The sequence below is a fragment of the Bombus terrestris genome, chromosome 4 (assembly GCF_910591885.1).
Source record: "Bombus terrestris chromosome 4, iyBomTerr1.2, whole genome shotgun sequence".
In the NCBI taxonomy this organism is placed as follows: domain Eukaryota; kingdom Metazoa; phylum Arthropoda; class Insecta; order Hymenoptera; family Apidae; genus Bombus; species Bombus terrestris.
Genome location: NC_063272.1, coordinates 14,366,549 through 14,391,541, shown reverse-complemented (window position 1 = coordinate 14,391,541; position 24,993 = coordinate 14,366,549). Strand labels below are relative to the sequence as shown.

The window sequence follows — 24,993 nt, the reverse complement described above, 5'->3', positions numbered from 1 at the left end:
GAAAACGCGATTTATAGCAGCGGCATGGGACGATGAAGTTAGACGGGTAGAAGGCCACGTGACGTGCTTCTTAATTTTCAACCGCGAAGCTTTTTGCGTCGTGCAGGCGTGACGCAGCACGAGTACGTTAATTAACGTGTTCTCGTGTCCTCGGTAACGAATCGTCGATAATTAACTCGGTCGGGATCAAGCTGCGCAACAGTGGAAGATCCCTCTAATCGTGGACGACTACACGCAGATCGAAATTGCGAAATCGGCCTAAGAAAGAAACTGGAGGTATCATTCGGAATGCAAGTAGCTGCGATCGATATGATCCACGGATGCTAATCGAATCACTAATCGTTTATTCCTGCGTCGTACAGGCACACCTGTTCGACCGATATGGTCAGACCAGAGATTCTTTTAACGCGGGCTTCATGGAGATCTTTCGAACGGAGAACGGCCAAGTCCCTCATCATACTTTGTAATGTAAACTCTCGACGATATTTTCTCCGTTCTTTGTCTTTTTTCCCCCTTCGACTGCCACTCCTGTCTTTTCTTCGTTCTCTCATCGTGGTTTTAATCAAGGAAACTACGTTACGTCGAGATTATTGAAAAAAATCGTCACTCTATGCTCCTGTTCGACTTGGACCTTGAGGAACGATCCAAAAGGCAGGAACGAGTGTTGGCACTATAATAGATGATTATCTGAAAGTTCTTTCGCTCTAGTCCCCAGGTCAAGGCGTAATTTATGGGCTGATTCTCTACCACCTGTCGATCGTTATCCGGTTGCTTCGATATCGCTATTGTTTCTCCCGGTATACACCTCCGCGGCTGTTTGTCCGGTTGGTTTATTCAATTACGAGCAGAGTAACAGCCTGATCTGAAACTATACATTCCCGGGATCGGTGTCGTTCAACCTTCCCCTACTCTACCTCATATTGAATTCATGAATCCTATTTCCATAAAATCGTCATATTCTATGTTATGAAATACTGATCTCGTCGTTCGTAGACTCCGATCAAATTGTGATCGTCGCTTGGTCTTAGCCTTTTCAGGATCGAATCTTTCTTAAGCCGTGGGAAAGTATTGCTAATAGAACGACATGCTTTCAACTTTATATCGAAAATATTCTTCAAACATAGAGAAATCCTCTGTTGAAATGAGATGGCAATTGAGTCACGAAGAGTCGAAGACTGTCGCAGATGTGATATCGTTTAACTTGACGTTAAATCCTAACCTAACTCAACCTACCGTGTTCCTTCGAGATTCCTAAGAACCAGCATGCAAATGGTATCGAGCAAGCGACTCTATTCCCAGAATTGGAGCAACGTGCGTGTTTTTCAATGCGTCGATTCCGCGGAATGGATAGATTCAGTATCGCGGCGGGATCGACGAGGATGGAAATGGTGATCGGTCGGCGGAACGGGGAAGATCGGTTTCGCTTGGAATGCAAACGAGTCGCAACGATAGACTCGCACGACATAGTGGCGAGTGGTCCGGTCGCACGGCCGCGAGGACGATAATACGTCTTCCTGGTGATTTTGTTATTCAAATCGGCCGTCGAGGACCGTGGTGACCGTGGAAAACCGCTATTGAATGCCGAAACGGCTTCCCGACCCTCCCGCAAGAACCTTCCATTCACGCCCGCCAATCCAGAACGTCCGGTTCTTGCGTGGCCGGGTGTCCCTGGAAAAGCCGCTAGCTTACAAGCAAAAAGCTTTACCGCGTATCGTTCGATTCCCGTTAAGCTCCGGCCGAGCTCTCACGTCTATCATTCGATCACTCAAGACGCGACTTTCGTGAATTCGCGCGGAGAGAAAATTTTGCCGATTTTCCGGTTACCGGAACAAATGGCAAAGTGGTTGGACACTTAATCGTCGATTAGCCTTCGTTAGGTTTCGATGGTTTACGTTTAACCCTGCTATAGGATCTTCGGATTTTTATATCCCAATTACCAAACGAAAACTTTTCTAGACGACGTGTGTTTTTCGTATCTTTCAGTTCAAATTTCGCGAACATATCTCTTAACGTTAAAGGAATATAATTGGGAGAAATTGAACGGGAGAACGTAACACGATTAAGGATATCTGAAAATACACAAATTGATTTAAGAATTGTTAACGCGATTACATGTATCGATTGATTTATTTGGGAATTAGGGAATGTGTAGGTGGATTCGTAAGTCGAGGCAATCGAGTATACAGGTTGATTCATAAATTATAGATAAACATGTCCATTCATGTGGTTCATAAACTGTAGCTAATACGATATATTGCCATTACCACCTAATGACAAAATCCGCAATCACTTAGTTGCCAACCTAATAATATAAGTACATATAACTGTGTACTAGATACAACATATTGAATCGTAAATTGTGAAGTCGTGTAAGCGTGCAGTTAGATTCATAAATTGTATATACAATTAACAACAAACGTTTATTCGTAAATTATAGAGACACCTATAGAGTAACACCAAAGATAGAAAAATTTGATATACAAAATGACGACTCAAGTTAGATTCAAGATACTGGACGCTAACAAATCATTTACCTGTTCTTTTAAGAATCAATACATAGACAAGAAGCGAATTTGTAAGAAACGCTATATCTCATATATTTTGTTATAAATTTATCCAGACTGCAGGAGAAAAATTTACTCGATTCTACACATATCCAGGAAACTCGAACGTCGAACGTCTCGACTTTTCTCAATTATCGACGATAGACTCATTCCTGCGTGCGTTTTTCCGAGAACGTCGGCCGGCCCGTTCGAGGCGATACGACGACAAAAAACCAGAACTACGGGAACGGGAACGTTCGCAGCCCGTTAACAAGCGTTTCCACCAGAAGCAGAGCGCACTTTGTTATTCGGATCGATGGTGACGAGGCGAACTGGTTTTGAATGTTGACGAGAGCGATTCACGCGCCCTGCCTGCCGGAGCAAATTCAAATTCCATGCCGCGGCTTTCCCGGGGATTTTCAGATTTTTATCGTCCTCTCTTCAGCAGCTCCACCATCGAACGTCCCGTACACGGAATATGCTGATCCGATCGACTGCTGACCGTAGTCTTCGCCCCTTTTATTTGCACACTCTATTCGCGGGTAGATGAGGAACGTTCGTTTCTTCTTTCCTAGTTTGATCTATAGCAGACTCTCCCTCTACGAGTCTTTGAATATATATTGGAAAGTTGAGAAGAGAAAAATTCATCTTTGATATGAAATTAATTCTTCGATATTATTTTTCTGTTCAAGTACCAATACTTTTCCTATTACGATACGTGTCTATTCCTAAATATCGGCAGTTCGTGAAATTGAGGAGATCGACGCAAATACTCTTTCGTTCTAGTAGAAAAATCGAAGATGGGTGGAAAAGAATAAAGTTATCATTGTGATTTTTATATTCGAAAACTAGGCCTTCACATTTTGAAATAGTTCAAAAAATTTCGTTTACGTAGAAAATATTTCCCTTAGATTTCTCGATGCGCATAATGAAAATAATTCCAAGCGACAGAATAAAAGAAAAATGTGTCCCTGGACAAGCTATAAACAACGATCATGAGTAAAGTTTAAAACAATTTAGCTCCAAATTGTTACCATTGATCGATACCACTCGCATCCCATAATTTCTATCCCTTTTAACGATAGACGCAATTATCCGTAATTCTCCTAGGCGGAATTAATCACCAGAAGCATATTAGAATCCACGATTTCTTGCCGAAGAACGGCGTGACCATTGTCGATGGAAAAAACGTCGAAACTGTGTTCGCTCGGCTTGCACGCGAGCTAGTCGCGCGTGCAGAAGACACTGTACGGGCCGGCAAATCGCGTAAGAGGAAATGAAAACGAGTATAGCGAGTGTTTCTTGGAATGATGAAGGGAACGAGCGGGAGCGAAGAAAACGAGAAACACCGAGGGAACGGTCCAGCTCGGAACGAGCTCGAAGACGTTTTCTTTCTTCGACATATTTCTCACGGGCTCGAGGACGACTTCCGTGTCTTTTTCTTTCTTACTTCTCCCTCTCTTTGCTTTAATAAGGGATGCTTCAGATCTGACCGATTTCAATAAAATGTACCGTTCTATGCGTATAATAAACATAGTCGTGGCTTTAGTCGCAGATCACCAGTCAATCGTGAACAAAAATTTACTTTCAAAATTAAGAAAGATGGCACAGTGTAGCAACAAGCGTAAAGAATTTTTAAACGTTGTTCGACGAAAGAAAATTAAGTTGTATTCTATGAAAGAAAATTAATTCATCCTCGCCCACGAAGCTTCGTACGATTCGATTCGATTCGAGCTTGAAAAGAAGACAAAGAAATTAAAAAGGACAGTATGGAGGGACTATTTATGAAAATGGCATCGAATTGAGCGGTGGGTGTCGGCGCCATTGTTGCTCGTTTCGCGACGAAGAGAGCAACAAGAAGACTAGCAATTAGCAATTAAACCAATAAGTGTGCAATTGGTGATTCCATTAATGGGACGAACCGTTCCCACAGAAGGCGAACGCCGTTTTTCGCCGTTCGTCGCTCTGTCGACAGTTCCTCTCGCGCCATGATCTCCAATTGCTTCGAGAACGTATAATTAGTAGACGTAGAACGAGCTGACTGCCGACCCCATCCTTCTTATTCTTCTTTTCGATCCCCTGACACGATAGCGTTACCGAGAAACCGCGAATTAGAGTGAACAATTTGCGAGAGATCTATTCGTTGGTTGGTAAATGGGGTCGAAATTATTCGTACCTTAAAAACGTGGATCCTTTCGAGAAAAGATCGTCGGGATGGGAAAACCTTGCGGTTGCGTAAAGTAATTAGAAATGTACGGAGGGTCCTGTAGGAAGCTTCGAGCGAACGTTGAGGAGAATATGGATGGCGTACGTTTAATAAATTCGTGTCCAAGTGTGGGCGATCGAATGGACTGCTGATAGTTGCACGATGTCCCACGCGTCGATTCTACATTAATTAAACGATCAATATTTATTAAGCTTATTACGGGATCCGGCGGCACAAGCGTGGTATTAATTCGATTCCGCATCCACGGTGGGGCCCGTATTTCGCTTAATAGGCGCCATATTGTTCCTGACGACGCAATAAATATGGACGTGGCCAAATGAAGACAATAAATTGTCAAACGCCCCCGCTGTCAGTTGCCTCCCGTTCGTTCATTCTCTTTATGCTTCCTTCTCTTTAATTTTCTGCCTTTTTCTTTCCTAATAACGATTCCATTGACGTTCGCCAGAGTGTTAAAAGAATCATCGAATTTTTCCTTTCTTTTTTCGTCTGTAGTCACATGAAAGGTGGTCAGAGCTAATTCGACACGATGCTCTAATTATTCTTTAATTACTTAATCGCTTGCAAGTGAGATTAATTCGATCGTCGATAAAATCAAGAATGTTAAAAAGTTATTTCTTCCTGTTTCTTTATGGTTCCATTATGAAGATATGCTGACGTTGTTTGAATCGTTCTTGTCCGTAACCCCTGTCGTCTCGTTTCCGGTTCTACTTCCTGGTCGCTTATTATAATCAATTAGCGACCGGCTATCTACCATCGACTGAAACGTTGTATTCCAGGGGTGCAACCCTCCTGATTTTTTATACACCAGCCAACGAAAGCTTCGAGGGGGTGGCTCTGCAACAGGCTGATGAGTAGTCAGATCCTTCCGCCGCTTTTTTTCAACCTCGAACCCCAATCGTTAGTTACAATACACCAAGAATATATAATTGTTATTTGTTATGTTTAAAAGAAAATGTATTCTCACGATACAAAATGTTCTGTGTCCTTCGGTGGTTGATTCGATTCGTTTGTTCAGTTAAAGCAAGAACAGACTTATCGTAGAACAGGCAAAAGACAGAGAAAGTCGACTATATCGTTCTCCTCGCTCCCTTTCTCGAAGATCTTTTACGCTTCTGCAGAAACCCGATAGCCGCGTCAGCCATTAAGCCAGAACTGTGAAGGGCAGGGCAGAAGGGTGAGAGAGAGAGAGAGAGAGAGAGAGGAGAGGATCTCTTGCGCACACGTCGGCGAGGAAAAAGGGTGTCGATGTAGGGGAAGATGGTGTTCGGAAAAGAAGGGGACATGAAATCTTTTTAACACACGAATAACTAAAGATATTTCGCAGTATTCTTAACATCAAACTAAATTAGATCACTCCAATAATTAATTCATTTCCTTCAACGTATACTACGTTACTTTGGTAGGCGACAAGTTTTCGAAAGTAGAACTTTTTTAAACACACGAAGCTATTTAAATTAAAAAAAAAATGAATTCCATTAATTCCATGTGTCTTTCAACAATATTTCTATTACCCAGCAAAATTATCATGAAACAAATGCGAATTTTTATTCCTTGAATATCTTTGCATTAAAATTCATGCAGATGTTTTAAACATCAAAGCTGTAAACTCTCGTTAAGTAGCAATAGAATTTCGGCTGTCCACGTGTAGTGGCATATGAGCTAGGGGACAATTTGAGCCACGTTGTTATTTTGCCTAGGAGTACCAACATCGTTAACATATACATAATGTAATAGTAAACCAACTCCGGGCAAAACAATGTCGCGGCTACGTATAATCGTCAAACAAAGGAGAATGGAAACTTTCCAGTACCCCTCGACCAGTATAAATAAACGAACACGATCGTAAGGTGACCAGTTTCTCAGTCTCAGTCTCGAGCGATTTCATTAGCGATCAATACACAGTCTTTAGCGAATCGGTTAGTAGCGAGCGTCTTAGCGAACATTCTTTTAACGACCCGTATCGAGTAATCTACAGTTGACTCTGTATTTCTAATTATTTTAAAATATATTTGACGGTTCCAACATCGATTAATCCCGCCATTTAAACTATCACAGGACCAATCATCTTCTAGACATGGAAAGATTCAATTTATACAATCCTGTACAAAATTACAACGGTCCCCCAATTCATTATTATTCATTTACGAAGCCATAGTTCTCTTAACTTCTGCGTACAATTCATTTGTTTGGAAGGAATAAGAATTCCACTAAACAACAGTTGTACCAAAACGAAGCTTCTGGCGGAGGTGTTTCTCGTTAGAGAAGGATCAGGACAACCGGATCGTTTCTTCCCTCGAAATAGTCGACGAGAGGCGATCCCGGCGCTACGTAATTGTCATTTCGCGGACGAAACGGTAGCTGTGTCTAGACGACGGTGATTGTAGCAAAAGGACAAAGGACGACGCGGCCAGGTAAACGGCGCGGTTATGCCAGGAACGCGGAGCGTGGACACTGCTACCTAGCCATATCGTGTAGCCCTCCGAAGGGAGTAATTAAATGTATTATCGGGCTCCACCACGATCGTTCCGAAACACGTTGAAGTTTACCGTTAATTTTCCCTGTCGTGCAAGATGTCGCCCATAAAATCATCCGCGGTTGCCACTATATCTTAATAGACTTGCCCTGCGACTTCTTGTATTCATCATTCGTCATTCATTTTGCGCCATTAGACACAGTGTTTGTATTTTTGATTGAAGTCTGGCAGTATTTTGCGATTTTTATCAAAATATATTAAAATAATGAGTTTTATATATCTACGTTTGCTACTTTAATTAATAAAAAAAATCACTTTTGACCTCATTACGGTAGGGTGTATGTATGAACTAGTCGAGGGACAAATAGTTCGCATAATTGAGATTGATACAATAGGAGTGTCGTATAATAGGAGTTTACGTTCAAATAAATGCATTCAACCACTGGTTCAGGTAAATTGACCTATTTCGCAAAGAATGATATCGCAGTATTAAAAATAAGTAAGGAAAACAAGTTTGAAAAGTAAATATTCGAACCTTAGACTTTTCGAATTTTCAAAATGAATTTTCTTCTTGTACAGAGATTATCTCAGGAAAGAGGAAATGGATAAGGGTGACAGATCCATCCCTCGTTACAGAAACGAATACCAAGGTCGATTAAACGCGTCCCGTGGTGAAAGTATGACCTCCTATATCTCGCAGAATTTCCTTTTCGCGAAAACTCGTCTGGATGAGCTTCGATGGTTGAAGCACGATCGGCCGAAAGCTAATAAAAAAAGCTCTGCTGTGGCCTGATAAGCCTGAGGGTATTTCACACTCGGACTGGCCTTGTATCGACGAAGGACGCTAATGTAGCGTTATTTAACTCGGTTAGATGTCCTCCCCTTGGCGGGGACTGGTTGCGAACAGCCCCGGGTAAAAATCCGGGGGTGCTCGCCGTCCCGTGAAAACACTGCGGGGGCGGTGACACGCATAAAATAGTGAGCAAACCCCATTTGAAACGTCAGGTGCTCGTCAGCTTTTTCAGGGGGAGCCTTTACATGACTAGCACACTGTAATCACCCTATTTACCCCTTGTTGTTAATGAATTAGCCATGACCACGATTTTAAACATCACAAAGCCGGATTTTAGTTGTTCCGTTCTACCTTCGCGAAGAATTTAATTCGAAATTCAAAATTTCTATGGTTCTACGTTGCTATTCAGTCTATGAATATTCGAATTTTTCTCGTGTGAACGTAATAGATATAGAATCATAACTGGGAATATCAACATCGCGTGAATAAATTTCTTACTTTTTGACGCGAAAAAATTATATCCTAGAGAAGTGCATGGTCGTCGAAATAACTGGAAATTATCCAGCGTGATAAATTTGTCAGAGATTTATGAACTTTCCATGGTGCAATATGACGGGTGCCATTCTAAGCGCGTTCGGAAATCATTGTCGCTTCAAGGATGAATATCGATCGGGTAAGCGAGAGCACGTGCCAGCAGGCAATATCCAGCGAATATGTTAAGAAAGTCGCATACATCGGGGTCAGTACAGCGTGAAAATAGAATGTAAAGTATTCGCAGCGCTGGCCGCCGGCCTTAGGCGCAATAGGGGTGGCTTCCATCGGGGGTCGGTTTGACGTGTATGACGTGCCGGCCACGTGACCGGCCTGCCAACTCGGCAATCACTGCCCCGTACTACGCCGGACGAATCTTAAATATGGGATATTCAAATAATCTCGCCACTTCCCTCCCCTTGTACCCACCCTCTGGTTTCCGTTTTCCTTCGCTGTCCGCTTTCTGCCACCTCTATGCGGTTTTCAAGCACGTGATGGGTCAATGTTTCAATGGATATTTTACAAAATATAACACGTTCGAGATAATGTTGCATTTCATGCAAGTGTCATACGTAGCTTTGAATGTACGTTCATCAACGTAGATAATTTGTATTGATAGGAAGGTTAAAACGTTTGTATCCGAATTAATAACAGTTTAGCCTTCAATTAGAATTTTCGATGTTTCTAAGAAATGATACACAATGACCTGTATCTCATAACATCGTTGCAATTCTAAATGTACAGCATACGAAGCATCGTTTAACTATGATATCCATCACGCTAACGTACCAATTAACTCATATTCCCTGCAATTGACACAATGTTGCGAATGTCGCATGGATCTTCTCGCGGTTGGCGCCACCTTCGTATCGCCGAGGCGAGAAAGCGACTCAGAAATCGAGTGTTTGCGAAGTGGAAGACGAGGAAACGCAGAATATCGTCGATAGCGGTCAGCACGAAGGCTTACCGTGCCATACATCACTGCCAGCCAGCAGCGGGGGTGCCCCCAGTAAATGGAGTTGGAGTGGCAACGTGGAACTCCCTCGCGGAAACCCTTGCTTTCATATGCATAGTCTCATTTCCTTATCGGAAATTTACGGTGAACGTGGCCGCGCGCTTCGCTCGGCCGCAGACCATTTTTCTTATCGCATCGCCGAACACGATGGACTTTCTAAACCCTTAATTGCTTTTCGTCGCTCTTCTCGTAATTGCCTCTGCGAGTTTCTTCGTTTCCTACGCGTCTCCGTTTTGCCTTCTATTCCAGATTTATTCGTTGCTTTACAAAGCTCTTTGTTTCTTAGCAATCAAAACGTCGACGTTCATTGAATTTCGTACCGAATAAGTAAATTATCGTTATTCGTTTATATGCATATAGAAAGCCATTTCTAGTCGACAGAATTTCTAACAAATTTATTTATTTATTTATCGATTCTTTAAGATGATGTTGGAATATTCCATGGTTTACTGGAGCTATCTAAGAGGATATCTATCCCTCGAAGAACGTTGTTTTCATTTTTCTTCTATTTAGATTGTCCTGTTTTTTCTCCTCTTTTTTCTTGTTTTTCCAATGGGTTTGACCATCTGTAATCGCAGACTGCATCTCGATGCACCGTTATGCAGCGCAGCAGTCTTATAAGCGAATACACGAGTAACGAAAGCAGAGAGAATGGGCTCGCGTTCGTTTCAGAAGCACGTGCCAAGGGGTCTGTCTCGATTTCATTATAACGGTAGCTGTCGATGACGACGATCAGCATCGACGATCTGCCATCCAAGTCGACTATTTACCGATCCTGCATCTGTCCCGACCCACGTTCGTCCTCGAATATCTCGTTTTCACCGCCGCTAATGGCGCCATGTGTCCAAGAATCTCGCTCTCGCCGCTTACCTGCCTCTTAATTTTACCTGAGCGTTCTATATCTGACAATCGATAGCCTCTGGCACCGAGTTGGCTTTCGTGGTTTGGGCGGAATAAATTCGACGCTCCGTTGACTTTAATTAAGAAAGTGGAGGCGTTCTTGGTTATTAGGCGTATAAACAGCTTTCGACGTTGCTCGTTCGAAAGATAATCGGCCGAGTTTCTATGGAACACGTGTTTTTTGATAATCGGACTTGGCGATCTTCCTGATTGATTTGCGCAATGAAATAATTGCAATCTCTCGGAGCTTTTGACATCTTTGTTCTCAGAAATCTTGATAGGGTTGAAATAGCGAATCTGCACTGTAGGAATTTCAATTATTATGTAATTTAATAGAAATAATTTGTAATAATTTTCATGAACTCTCTTTGCATCGACGTCTTTTGTTTAATTTACACGCTTTATTAAAGTTATTTGTTTGAAGAGAGTCGAAACATACTCAAACGTATATACTGATCGTACATAACAAAAATCTACGTTGGTGGGCAGTGTAGTAAATCTATTTTGTCGTATATGAAATTTCGTGAATTTTCTATTTACGAATCGATTTTTGACTCCATGATCCGAAGTCGTTGCATGAAAACCATGCGTAAGAGAACCATGCGTACGGAGGATTGGAGCAAGATTCACGCGTGTACGTGCGCGTGCGTAGCCAAGAAAGAGAAAGAGAGAATAAGAGAAGGAGAGGAAGGCCACGTGCCTTTGGTAGCACGCGACCAACCTAACGGTTTTAGACTCACCCCACACGTTGCTCGAAAACCAGTCCACCCCTTCTCTCGTCACCCTTGCCGAACCGCCGGCACCGCTGCTTCAAAACACGCCAGTGGAAACTGTTATTCCATTGGCTCGTGGATCTAGCCCCCTCGTGCCTTCCCCCTTTTTCGATGTGAATCCTCGGCTATAGTCAGATTCGCTTTAACTACCTCGATTTCTGATCCTAGGACAACACCTTTACCGCTGTCTAGGAAGAAACAGAAACCGAGTTTGGAACACTCGAATCGGCGCAGCGAAGGAAATGCATCGAAATTTCACCAGTGAATTTTCCTGCAACGAGTTCCCTTTCTGGGCGAAACGAACTTTTATTTTTATCGAAACACGTTTCACATGTTTGACCTAGCGAGGCTTGGAAACATTGAAAGTATGCCAGAACTTTTGTAGATCCTCTGAAAGCCTAGAACAGAGAAAAATTTAGGCTTAAACAAAATTCAATTCATCTAGAAAGAAGTTAAACATAGTTGCTAACTCTTCGCAGCAATTTTAAAGATCGCAATTTTTTAAATTTAATGAATATTTAAGTAGTTGTTTAATGGCGTACGAATGAAATTGAGATAAAATTACTCCGATGGAGTCGTTTGCTAGAGATCGATTCTTTCGTTTCCTTCGCACCGCGGTACTCGTCGAGCCCGCCATGCATGAAAACGGACCGAGCAGGCATAATCGAATGATGTAAGGCCCTAATAAAATCGTAAGTCGGTTGACAGGCGGTGCACATAGCGTGGAATAATGGGCCAGACATTCCTCCCCCGTAGACGTAGGGGTGGTTGGGTCGCATTGTCGCTAGTTCCCTTACGTAAGAATGGCGACGAAGAAACGACGCGAAGGCAGATGCCGTTTAGGCATTCTGCTGCCTCGTGTGATATGCAGGACGAAGATGGAACGAGACTTAATGCGATCTTACGCTGCCTGCGATGCAGCCAGGTAAATCGAGAGCAGAAATTTCTTTCGAATCGTTTCTCTTCAATGTGCAGCGACAAGATTTGACAATTTCTTCGAGATCTTCCCTTCGAACAAATCTTCTGCCCCTTTCGTAGCGTATAGATGATGCAATTTCTAACTTACAGCGTTAAACTAAATTTAACGTACAATTTTAAGAATCGAATTATGGAACGAAGAACTCGATGAACATAATGTAACAAAAATGCAAAAATCACAGCGAAACCGCCTAAGATGATAATAGGATAACAGGATGATGACAGATGATAACAGGATAGAAGTGCAAAATAGGGAAAAGGTGGATGGCAATCGAGAGATTTTACGGAAAATTGAGTAAATCGCGGTGGAGGTCGAAAAACTGCATAATTGCGAAAGAGTTAGTTTACACGTATTCGGAGGAGACCGTTACGAATTTTGAAAGTAGATCTATCGCAGAAAGGGTAGAGAACACAGAAACAGAAGAAACAAGGAAGGGTAGAAAGGTGAGTTTGGAGTAAATTGAGCAAAAGGAGGACCGCGATTGAGAGAGGGCCGATTCGAGGGCGGAGCAGAGGGGAGCGGAACATACAGAAAGCGAGGGATGCAACCGCGAAATCGGGTAGACCCGTGAAAATAACGATTTCTCCTTTGTGATGCCGTTCGTTAAACCGAGAAGAGCCGGTTTCACGATAGGAGCAGAACGAAGATCACGACGATGGAGGAAGAGGGAGAGACTCGTGCATGGATGTTCGTGACTCGTCGATATTTTTCCCGAACGCTGAAAGAATCGATATTTTATGTAGATCGCGAGAAAAGGGCAACGTGCCCTTCGTCGTTGCTCTGGCTATTCTCGCCTGGACGAACAAAAACATCGGCTGATCCCAGGCGAGAAGAACGAACGGGAAGAAGACAGAGAAAGGAAGGTGGACAGAGATGGGGGAAGCTTTGTTGCACAGCGGAATTCATCGAGAAAATGGAACTTCGCCTTCGTGGCGATTCTTACGTCGTGGGTGGAGAAAACTGACGTTATTCATCCGATGCATTCCGATGAATTAAATAGAAATATTCAATGCATTTTCATGCAATCTGAATGAAATTGTCACACGAATGAAATTTCGTAGTGCCCTAATGCTCTAATATTAGAACTTGAATCGTTATTGTGTAGGACTTAATCAATGTAAATTTAAGTATAAATTAATCGCGTGGAATTTTGCTTGGCTTCGTTAAATTCTGTAGCAATGGAAATCGTACTTTCGAAATAACTTTCAACATAAATGCAAAAATATTTCGATAATTTTCACTGCCATATTAGAAATTCCCTAATTATATAAAAATGAATTATATAAAGAAACACTTGTACTACTCAGAATGCTGAATCGTCGGTCCCAACCCCCGACAAAACCGCGAAGGTACCACGAAATTCTTCGCTAATACGTTGAAAATATTTACTCGAACTCTCTGGTCATTTAGAAACGACCCTTGAACCAGTAAGCAACCACGTTTCCCAAAATCATCATCTTCAAAACATCCAGACACCGTAGCCGGCAATGGTGCAGCTCAGGTGTCTCATTGTGCTATTTTATCACCTGACGTATGTGTCCGATGTTTCCCCGAACCTGGACTTTGCGACACGAAGGTCAGGTCGGCGCCCGGTTTTTCCCTCCGCTTGTGAAAAAGGGGAAGGAAGGAGAAAATCGAAGATTGTTGCGAACGTCCAGCTGCAGTCGGTCGTTCAGAATGGATTCTGTTACGTGTGCGTGCAGCTTGATCGTGGAAACGTAGGTGGATGATGGATAGACGGTCACCGTGTCAGTCGTGCAAACGTTAAACGAGCCCCAATGCGTCGAAATTGCATGGGCACCGCCATTGTAAGCGGGTCCCATTTCGAACGACACCGAAAACTGCCTTGGTGTATGCAGATGCGGGACAAAGACGCGTCGGAGATTCGAGATAGGATCTCGCTCCCGGAATTTTTGGTATTAATGCACCTGGAGGGTGGTTAATTTATTACCGAGCGAGGGTTGGAAACTTGTCGAGAATGAATTTGCGTTTAATCGTAAAGATAATTCATACGAATTTTAAATATTCGAATATTTAAATATTCAAACGGTAAAGTTTTTGAATATTCGGCTAACTTGTAAAGAGTTATTTGAAAATTTCTTTAACTTTCCAATGTATTGAAACTTCTTTCTTGACTGTTGCTGTATCGTTCACGATGCTCGTGAACGTTCGTCAAAAAACCGTTGCTTCCAACGTCTCCTCCAGAAGTATCGTCTCTCCTCCTCTTCTCAATTCCATCGATCCGTTCCATTAGAAGCTTCGTACAACGTTCGTTGCGCTTTTTTTCAAACCTGAAGCACCACCAATCGCATCGCAGCTAATCGCGATAGGACAAAAACGTGGTGGAAAAAGAGGAAAGCAAAACATCGGTCGCCTTATCTAGGCGTCCGTTGGTGGATGAGTTCGCACCTGGCGTCTTCGTAGTCGTCGTCGTCGATAAACGTTATTTTTTGAACAAGAAGTCGCAGAGTCTTTCACGAGAGCGCTACTGGAAAAGGGTGGAAAAATAGGAACCGACGTAATTCACCCCAAAAATCCTTTCTCCCCTCCCTCTCCTTCTTCTCTTCGAATGTTAGAGAGCCGCGGGACCTTCTCACGGAGAAAAAAGCGTAATTTTGATGAAAAGAGGGGAATCGACGATGCAAATTCAGGGGTGAAAAGGGAAACCGACGTGTTCGTCCGTGTGTAGACTTTGTGTACCTGCTTTTTGCGTCTCGAACGCGTCACTCGAGGGTAGAAAAGATCGAAGCCAGGGTGTAATCGGCCGCGCGAGGAAACGAGGACGAGTAACTGAAATTTTATAGGGAATCCACCAATACGGAGGCTTTTTACTGTCCAAGGCTGCCCTACCTGATCTGTCGACTCTCTTCTCCCGTTTTTTTTTTTTCATCGTTTCAGGGGAATCTATGTCAGGTATGAAGGGGGCACAGATGCGGAGGAACGAAATGCGGAGCGAACCTCGTGAAACTTTTGCGTCGAATTCACGGGATTCACAGGATTTTGAATTTTTTTTTTTACCTTCTTTCTCCCTGACTACGAATCTCGTCCCACAGTAGCGAGCATCCCCACCTGCGACTTCTTCGACCTTTTTACGAGCGTTTCGCGAGCGTTTATCTGTTCCTGGCCGTCTCTTCTCAGTCTTTGTCCTGACATCGATGGGAAAATTCGACGGTCCAAGTGGCTAAGAGACTTCCTTTCTTCGCTACCTTGGTTCACTGACCTTTCTTGTTCTCGCGGTCCAAATAGCCATTCAGACTTCACCCCGGTAAAATAAGAATAGTAGAAAAGCCCTTTTCTATTAAATTGCTCATCGTCGTTCTCTTGTCTTTTATCATTAATCTTATGTTATATTTCAACATAAGTTTCATACAAATGTTATATTTTAAGAGCGTTAACCTCTGAAGCAAAGATCCATTCGTGATCAAGGTTTCGCATGACGGTCGTCATGCCGCAAATCCCCTTTCGAAGAATGCGAAACGGCCTCCGCTGCCCCGGCGTATCGAAATAATTATTATTAAAAACCGTTAGACTGACGCGCAGGACCAATGAGGGCGCGTAAGCTCGTTTTCTCGAACCAAATGAATCGGTTCCGTGCCATTATCCGGCACGTACCCCTTTTTCAGAGGGCGCGTAACAGCGAAAGAAGAAGAAAAGGGTGGCGAGGGAGGCTGGTCATAAGATACGATGATGAATGCGCGAAGAGTTGTTCCGCGAGCTGGAGGGAGTGCAAAGGGCCAAAGGGTTTTTCAGGATAGCCAATCGTACGAGATCTTTCAATACCAACGACCAATCATCGAAAGCCCCTTCCAGCCACGTGGTGGTGGGGATGATTCGGTCGTCCTTAGGGGCACGATTTCGTTGCGTCATCCTAACATTCATTCTGTATCGGTCCTTCGATGAGGACCACTGGCTTTCGTTGTGACCTTCGGAATACTTGGTGACTGCCCTTGGACGTTATACCAGAATATTCAGTTCGATCGGTACCGACAGTGAATGGTGTTGATTATTCACATTATCAGTATATTGGTAGCTTTATATTAACATTTCTTGAACATATCAAACTTCTTCGATAACTTTGCTCTACAAAATTATCACCGTGGTTGGAAATATAATATATTCGATTCTTAAGAAATATATTCGATTTTATCGATCTCACCCAAAAGATGTGGTGACCAATCGTCACGATGCCGAACGGCAGATACGTGGAAAGAAGAAGATAGTTGATGGTCTAGAGTCGATCCGCACCCAAAGGTCACGGTCATTGACCGTCGTGCTGGATCTTGAAGCCAAACCTAATGTTACCTCAAACAGCGGGCCACGAGGATCCTCGAAGGCAAACGAGGTCATGATGGTCTTCCTGGAAGAACCCAGGATGATCTTTGCGGATATGCGACTTCATGCGACCAGCACGCCAACTTGCACCCCCACGCGTTACCTACATCAGAAGTACAGGCCGCAGAACAACAACAACTGTACGATCTGCCGTACATTGAATTCGCTAGTGAATTTAGAGTTGAACTTAGGAATCTCTTCGACCAAAGATCCCTTCAGCGTTGAATGTTGCGTTAATTAGGTAGTCGTTAAAAGAAGGAAGTGATAATTAAAGATGGACTTTTCTTATTTTTTATAGATGCAGACCTTCATGGTGAGGTGGATGGACCCGATCTCAGTGGTGACGATAGGAGTATCACCAGTGATATTCAAGATGCCACTGAGGCGAATCTCGATCACGATTCCATGGACTCGGATAGGGAAGCTCTCAACCTGGTTCGTATACTCTCTGCTTTGTTTTTTACCTTCACTCAAAGACAAACTATCGGTCAAAGAAGATGCTGGTAACATCGGGAATCACAGTTTCCGGTACTGCTTCCCTTTTGTAAAAAAAGCTCCCTTTTGTCTCGAAGTGACGACAAGAGGGCTCGATGTTTTACAGTCATTCGTGAAGAGCGCAAAAACTGCTCCCGTTCAATATTTGGCAAATAAATAAAGGAAGCCACTAGCGAGATGAACGACAGGAAGGACGGATAGGGAGGGATGTAGGTTTTAAAACACAAAAGTGCAGGATGGACCGTAGTGACCAATATCCTGACCTGGTCGAGTGTAAACACGGTATTGTTCGACGCCGTTTACTTTGTAACATTAGGGTAGGGTAGCTCTTCCGTGTTCCTCCGATTTCTGCTCCCACGCAATTCCATGAAAATCGATTCTTTCTTTTTCATCTGATCATCGTGTCCCAATTCATTTGTAACACTTCAATTATCAATATATAAACATTTATGTCCGTGTCTAAATACTTCGAAAGAGATAGTTCATTATTATTTGTCTTCGAGTAATCTTTGAGTGATAATTCTACGTCTACATAATTAGAAACACAAAATAGTAGTATGTAAGTTACATCAAACTGGAATTATTTTATCGGTAGTATTTTTATTCGTCACACTTTACAATTTTCTCGATCTTCGATTAATTTTCTTTAACAACGAAAATGTATTTTAGGTCACAGACGTGTCGCACCGCAACAGCAGCAGCGGAACCAGCGGCAGCGCCTCCTCGCCTAGTTCCGGGGTGAGCAGCCAGATAACCGGAAGTCATCAACAACAGCAGCACACGGCAGGACAGCAGAACAGCAGCAACTCGCAAGCTGCCCTGGCTGCTCAACTAGTCAGCCAGCAATTGCTGATGCATGGACCTCTTGGTGCTCTCGGGCCACAGGAGATTCAGGCATTGGCTTCGACGTTCCAACAACAACAACATTCGCTGCAGCAACAGTTGCAGCAGTTGGCAATGTTTCAGCAAGCCAACTCTGCTGCAGCGGGCCAGCTTCCGGCGCAGGCACAGTTCTTCTTACAGAACCAGGTTCGTGAAACTTTCAACATTACCTTTCCTAGATCGCTGTTGTACTAAACTGTGGAAAGAAAATTTTGTTGCTGGTACGATAGTTGAAAGATGTGTAGCAACATGGCTGTTTCTCCGATCTTGCAATAATTCTATATTCATACTCAAAATTTCAAAACGATGATCGTGCAATAACTGCACTCTAGATCATAAAATTTTAGCGAAATAAAATGTGTCATTCGAATGAACTTCAACATTATGTCGATTATTCGAGCATCATATGATTATTCAGAATTGAAAAAAGGCAGAAAAACTGAGCGTGAAAACACCGAAGGCAGGAACAGCAGCAGCAGGATCCTCTTTCCTCTGTAAAATATAAAGAGCTGTCGAAAATCGGGCGCGTTTTCTATCTCTGACCAAAGGTATTACGCTGGGAGCGCGAACAAATGCATCCCGTGCACTCGAATTCCGACATCATTGTTCTTCGGGCATCGGGTACTTTACCGAATTACACACTCGATGCGAATTCGATTCGAATCGTCGCGTCGGCGGCTAGCGGGGATGGTGGAGGTAGATGATCGCGAGCCCAGAGACGACGTTCCATGCGGTATCTGATCGACCGCCCGAAAAGAAGTAGACGTCTTATTCTTCGGGGACGATTCGCTCGATTTGACGCGGAGATAGCCGGCTGGAGATGTCACAAAGGGACAGGGTTTGTACTCGTTTGGCCTCGCGTTTTCTCTCTGACAAGTGGAAAATCGTGATCGGTCGAATAATTAGAATTTGACGAGTATGGAAAACCATTGCCCAGTCTCCAATAAAATTTCAAGGATACACAGGATTTTCTATAGACTTTCTAAAAATCTCTGTTATGTTCGTTACAAAAAAACTGGGTCTGCAATAAAATTCCAAGGATAAGCAGATTTTTCTATAGATTTTCTAAAAACGTTCTCTATTTTCTTCGTATAAATAAATTGACTATGTCGGACGTTTCGTTTGTTAAGATAAAAAATGGGGAGCAAATACATTCATCACCTGCATCCTCGTAAAGAACATACCCTGAATATCGTTCGTTTTGTGTGTTTTGTCCCTCGAGATCCTGCGGATCGAAGTAAGAAAAATCGATATATCCGGGGATACGATGAAAAACGATCCTCCTTCCTGGATCTCGGCCGATTTTATCCCCCCCCCCCTCCAGCGAGAACGTTGAATGAAGGCCTTCGGGGTCTGCGCGCGTTTACGAAAAAATTTCTATAGATTCCGTCACGTGAAGCGCGTGCACGTCCTACGTAACCTCCTGGAAAAACTAACAAAACGACTTCGAACTTGAGCAGATTTAATGGCCGTGATATACGTAGCTGCGAGGATTAAAGCCTTGGGTCTTCCGTGTCTTCTTTGAAAGGTGCAACAAGGAGATCCCTTCGGCACCTTGCCACGGGGTGCCTTTTGTTACCTCACACGTGGCCAAGCTGTTTCTTTTTTCTATCCTTCGCTATCCCTCCTCACCCTTAATTTTCCATCATCTTCCTTCTATCGTCTCGTCTTTTTCTTCGTTTACATCGAGCAACCCCCCTGGCTTTTTTCCCCTTTTGGAAACAGTCGCGGGATTAAAAACCCGGACACACGTATTCCTTCATCGTGCAACCCTTCCTCGAGTGGCTTGCAACCTGCATCATAGTCCGGATTCTTTTCAAGGATTACACGCATGGCGGAAGTCGTCCGTAACACTGATTCAATTCCTTTCGTGCGTGTTTTGGGCTACCAGCTGACACGCAACATCTCACGTTCGAAGCAATTCGTGGCATTGATCTTCGGACAGTGTAGAGTTCCTTGGACAACTCATAAAAAATGGTAGTGTATTGCGATTGTTAATATTTATCTTCAATGAAAAATCGAAAGTATGTATTTTTCATACCTGATACCAGAAATGCAAAAGATCGTGAAGACAAGAAATAATTGTTTTCTTAATGGTTCATTCTGAATTTTCCGTCATTTTGTTTATTACGCTATTACAGGATTAATACGACGAAGAGAGATCAAAATGTTCGATTTCCTGAATATAAAGAGTTCGATTTGCTTTCTAACAGTTCTTATCATTACCTACAATCACATAGATTAGCAATGCGTCATGATTGTTGTTGCATTTGTAGTACTTTCACCGACTTGGTTTCAACGATTCAATCGAAATCAACAATATCTCTGAAAGGCACAGGAAATAAAACTAACAAGTCATGCTTTCTAGTTTTTATAGTCTGACAACTTAAAGAATCGCGTGTACAGGTGAATCTTGAGTCTTCTAACCCGTGTGTGACGGCACGTGGCGATATTCTAAGCACCCTTCGCAGGGTGTCTTCGCGGTCGACAATAAGCATAAACGGGCTCGACACGCGACCAATCCCAAACCCTTTTCCTCCCCGGGCGACTCGTTTTGCACGGGTCCCTTCTTCTCGTAATCGAGCATCTGGTTAAGAAAAGGGTGATGATAATCGATCGGTCCGGCCGCCCCTTCGGCGACTCCTCTCGTACCTGTCCATGAGCGCAACACGTGTCGCCTTTCCAATAGAAACCGCTTAATCTACCGACGTGTGGAGCAGCTTGGTTTAACTTGGTGTACTATTTATCTCGAATAGGGGTTAGAAAGATTACCGTGATCTATAACTGGCGCGGCATTTCAAGAGTAGTTTATAGATATTCAGATTTCGAAGGTCCTTAAAGAAGCGAAGATTTCTTTTCAAGCCTGTTGGGTTCCTTGGCTCACTTATAATCCGATCTATTTCTGTCGCCAAAAAATATTTTAAGTTCGAAGGAAATATGGGAACATCGTTATTGACATGCGCAATTTCAACTTTGCACTATAGATCTTCTTATAATATTAAAAAGTGTATTTCCGTTTGTACACAAAGTGCAAGATTAAATAAAAATTGAAGAGCAGCAGCAGAATTAGGATCGTTTCTGTGACTTGCAGGTGTGAATCATGCTCGGTAAATGTAGAAACAGTATAAAGATAGAATATTTAAAAATTACTTTTTAGATCGAGAAGCCTTAGACAGAAATAAATAGAATTGTTCGTACCGGGGAAAACGTGTACGATAACGATCAATGGTCGTTAACGTCTTGCAGGGGCTGTTGCAGAGCGGTGGCTACTCCTCAAGATCCAGTCATCCGCGCTCACAGTCCATGCAGGTACGACAGACCATTAAATTAAAGATCCATCAATTAATGCCAAATGCGTCTCTAATATTTTCTACCAATTCTACTTAAAGAATCAAACGAAAAAAAAGAGGATTCAATTATGTGTCATCAGGTGCAGCAGGCGGTAGCGCAGGCAGCGCAGCAACTACAAGCTTTACAAAAGCAGCAGGCTCTTCAGGGTAGCGGAGGCCTAGTTGGTCGAAGTTTAGGGCAACAAAGGTCACCACCGCCACCTGGCACGCCTCCAGCGGTGAAACCACCGCCCCCGAGGCTTGAACCATCGCCGGAAGAGACTACGGACCTCGAGGAACTGGAACAGTTCGCCAAGACCTTCAAACAGAGGCGGATCAAACTCGGCTTCACCCAAGGCGACGTTGGCCTAGCTATGGGCAAACTTTATGGCAACGATTTCTCTCAGACGACGATCTCCAGGTGGATATTTTTCATAATTACAAATGAGACGAAGAAGTAAAAAGTTTTATTACCATTTTATGACTCGATTGTCTTATTCTGTTTACCAGGTTCGAAGCATTAAATCTTTCTTTCAAGAACATGTGCAAACTGAAACCCCTCCTACAAAAATGGTTGGAAGACGCGGATAATTCGTTGAACAACCCGAATTCTCTTTCGAATCCACTTACTACACCGGAAGCCATCGGCAGGCGGCGGAAGAAGAGAACATCGATAGAAACTAGCGTGAGAGTTGCTCTGGAGAAAGCGTTCGTACAGAACCCGAAACCTACTTCTGAAGAAATTACCGTATTAGCAGACACTTTAGCCATGGAGAAGGAAGTTGTTCGGGTGTGGTTTTGCAATAGGTAAGCCTCAAAAGTACCAATTTTATTCTTCAATTTTTTTTAACACTAAAACTATCGGCCTTTAATACGTATAGTTACTTAGGATTAAAATGGTACGATACCAGTGACTTTAATTGGTTCCAGTGGAACTAGTAGTTTTAGCATCGATGAAAATGTTTAACGAAACACATTATCAACATATTCTATTTCATTACAGACGACAAAAAGAAAAAAGGATCAATCCGCCAACAGCAGCAATGGGCAGTCCAACAATGGCGTCTCCAGCACCATCAGTCTTCGCATCACTAGCAAGTTCCATGTCTGGTAGTCCTCTAGCTCTCACGACGCACTCTTCAGGCATGGGACACTCTCACCCTCACCCCACACCCCTCGGTTCACCACTACCCTTGGCTCTGGTGGCTTCAGCAGGTGGAAACTATCACCCACTGAGTGGCAAATCCCACGAGTGACACCAACAGCCCACCCATCAAGGGGATGCGCTTTTCCATCAACATCATCAACAGCCATCACATCAACAACAACAACAACAACGACGTTTGTGCAATCTACCTGAATTTTATCACTAATCCGTCAGCTGGTCCGTCGTTGGCGATGATTCAATGACTATCTAGCGAACGCCCGTCGGCGGATTTCGTTACCAAAGGGAATTTGACGCGATGGAACCAATAGGATCAGGGAATGGAGCAGAGATTTTGGACTGCTAGCTGACTTCACGATACGATTCGAAACATATCCTGGTGTCGAGAGATTTCATTTGGAAGAGATTATGTCAGAAGTGGATGCAATCTTTAATTATGGTTATGATTAATCAATTTCAATCAAAATCAATGATCAATCAAGGGAAGAGGATGATCGGAGGAGGAATTATCAAGGTATATCTATCTCATAAAGAGTATACGAGTAACAGAGAGGCATTATGGAAAGGCATCAAACATGGTACGCCACAAAGAGACTCTTAGGTAAAAACTTAAACTTCAAGAAATGCAGTGTATCGTCCAAAGACATCGATTTATCGAACATCGTGTTTCGTTGAACGTTTCGTATTTTTCTCACAGTATTATATTTATCGGCTGAATTATTCGGTTGGAAGCGTTGATTGTAGTGATGATGATGTCACGCGGAACGAAGTCTTCAAAGCTTATGTGATTATTATACATTGTATATAAAAATAATGCAATTTTTCCAACTTGAAATATGCATTTATTTCATTTGAAAAAATTGAAGAAACGATGATACAAATTACAGACTAAATTTGAATTCAATCAAAATTCAAAATGGCTTTGAGGTCTTCATTCCCGCATAGCAAATAGTGCAGGATCGTTGCCGCCATTCGACATTTATTTACAAGATGTAATTAACGACGCGAATATAACCGGCCGCGAACCGTCATAAAACAGTACCTTAATCGGTTTCTGCAGTTTCTCATTTGAATTATCATGAAATATTTATCATGGGGGGAATCGTTCGACGATACCTGTAATTATCGACTGGTTTTCCTCTGCGTCCTTCGAGTTTCCTTTTGCCCATCGGGCGATTCAACGTCGTTTCGATCACGCACTACATTTCGTGCGTGCTGTTTCACGATCTCGAAGAATCCGAGAATTAAACTTTTCGAAATCGTGAAGCCACCGAAGAAAGATGGAGTAGTGGAATATTTAAATTTTTCACGAGCATTCGTCCAACGAATCACGACGGAACACACGATCGAGATTACAACGAACAACCAGAGAACACATGGATCGGACGTGTTAAATCTTCCTGCCGTTTTGCTGAATTCATGGTGTCGCGATCGACGGTTCCTTCGAAGAGGGCGAACACTTTTTACAAGTACTCGCCTCTTCGTGGTAAGCAGGGTTTACGTGCCACTTACAAGGGAGTCTCCAATTTCTCAAGAGAGAAAGTTCGTCTATTACTAAAGAAAAGAAGCACCAAGTTCGTGGAAACTGGAATGTTCACTGCCACTGAGAAATAATACAAAATGGTAGATTCTAATTTCTTCTAATGAAAATCAACGATTAATCGACAGTTTGGATTTTACGAAAACAACCACTCGCTTAATTTCATCAAGTAAAAGAAATATTATACAATTCAGATGAGCTTTTGATCTTCAAGTTTCAAGTTCCCTTTGAGGTGGTGAACATGCGGCGAAGTCCGACAATACGATTGTACATTATTACGCATACGCGTGCGTGTCTGTCTTCATACATATCTGTGTCATAAATTTGTATATGTAGGCAAAAAGAAAAAAAAAAAGAAAAGATAAGATACAAAGAAACGTGCGGGCCTAATAATACCGTAAAAACAAAGAGTGGAAGAAAATATGGCTCGTATATCGTCATCGACAAAGTCCTCACTCGCGTCTTGGTCGATTGATTTTCAACGAATTGTAATTACTCAAGCCAAAGTATCTTCTAATTAAAGTAAAAGAAGGTAACGAAAGTTACATTTCCGAGAGGGTGAAAATGGATGGCATGCTCATATTCTCTGTTTTTTAGACAGACACGAGGTTTAGCAGTTGTAGATACGTCTGTACCTGTACATACGGCATATATAGACAGGCTACTTGGGAATTATTCCACATATGTAGCTCGTATACGTTTGCGCCAGTCGATTGAATACGCTCGTGGTCCGAGAGTTCGCGTTGACGCCGTGTTTTGAAACCGAGAAATCGGTTACGAGGCTGATGGCATTTATTAGAAGCGCGAATTCTGATCTTGGAGCGCACAGATCGATTCTTCCAGGTGGTAAGCACCCGGTGACTAGTTAAAGGCTATGATCTTGTACAACCAAGGTGACGGAAACAGTGTTTGAAGAGATTTACATACATGTAGAAGTTTGTGCTAGGAATTGTCCATATACATATATATACATATATATATATATATACATATATATATATATATATATATATATA

General features: G+C 42.8%; 1 protein-coding gene across 2 annotated transcripts in view; it reads left to right on the top strand.

Moving 5' to 3' along the window:
• Positions 1-24,993, top strand: part of LOC100644394 (POU domain, class 2, transcription factor 2) — a 123,829-nt gene extending 98,836 nt beyond the window's left edge. The window contains exons 5-10 of one of the 2 annotated variants that reach the window (XM_012307915.3): positions 16,865-17,001; positions 17,731-18,090; positions 21,190-21,252; positions 21,374-21,693; positions 21,783-22,079; positions 22,276-24,993. In XM_012307915.3, the coding sequence (XP_012163305.1) occupies positions 16,865-17,001; positions 17,731-18,090; positions 21,190-21,252; positions 21,374-21,693; positions 21,783-22,079; positions 22,276-22,528 (1,430 nt within the window). In that variant the 3' untranslated portion in view covers positions 22,529-24,993. The remainder of the gene's footprint in view (positions 1-16,864; positions 17,002-17,730; positions 18,091-21,189; positions 21,253-21,373; positions 21,694-21,782; positions 22,080-22,275) is intronic. The other variant, XM_012307917.3, reaches the window with a different exon arrangement.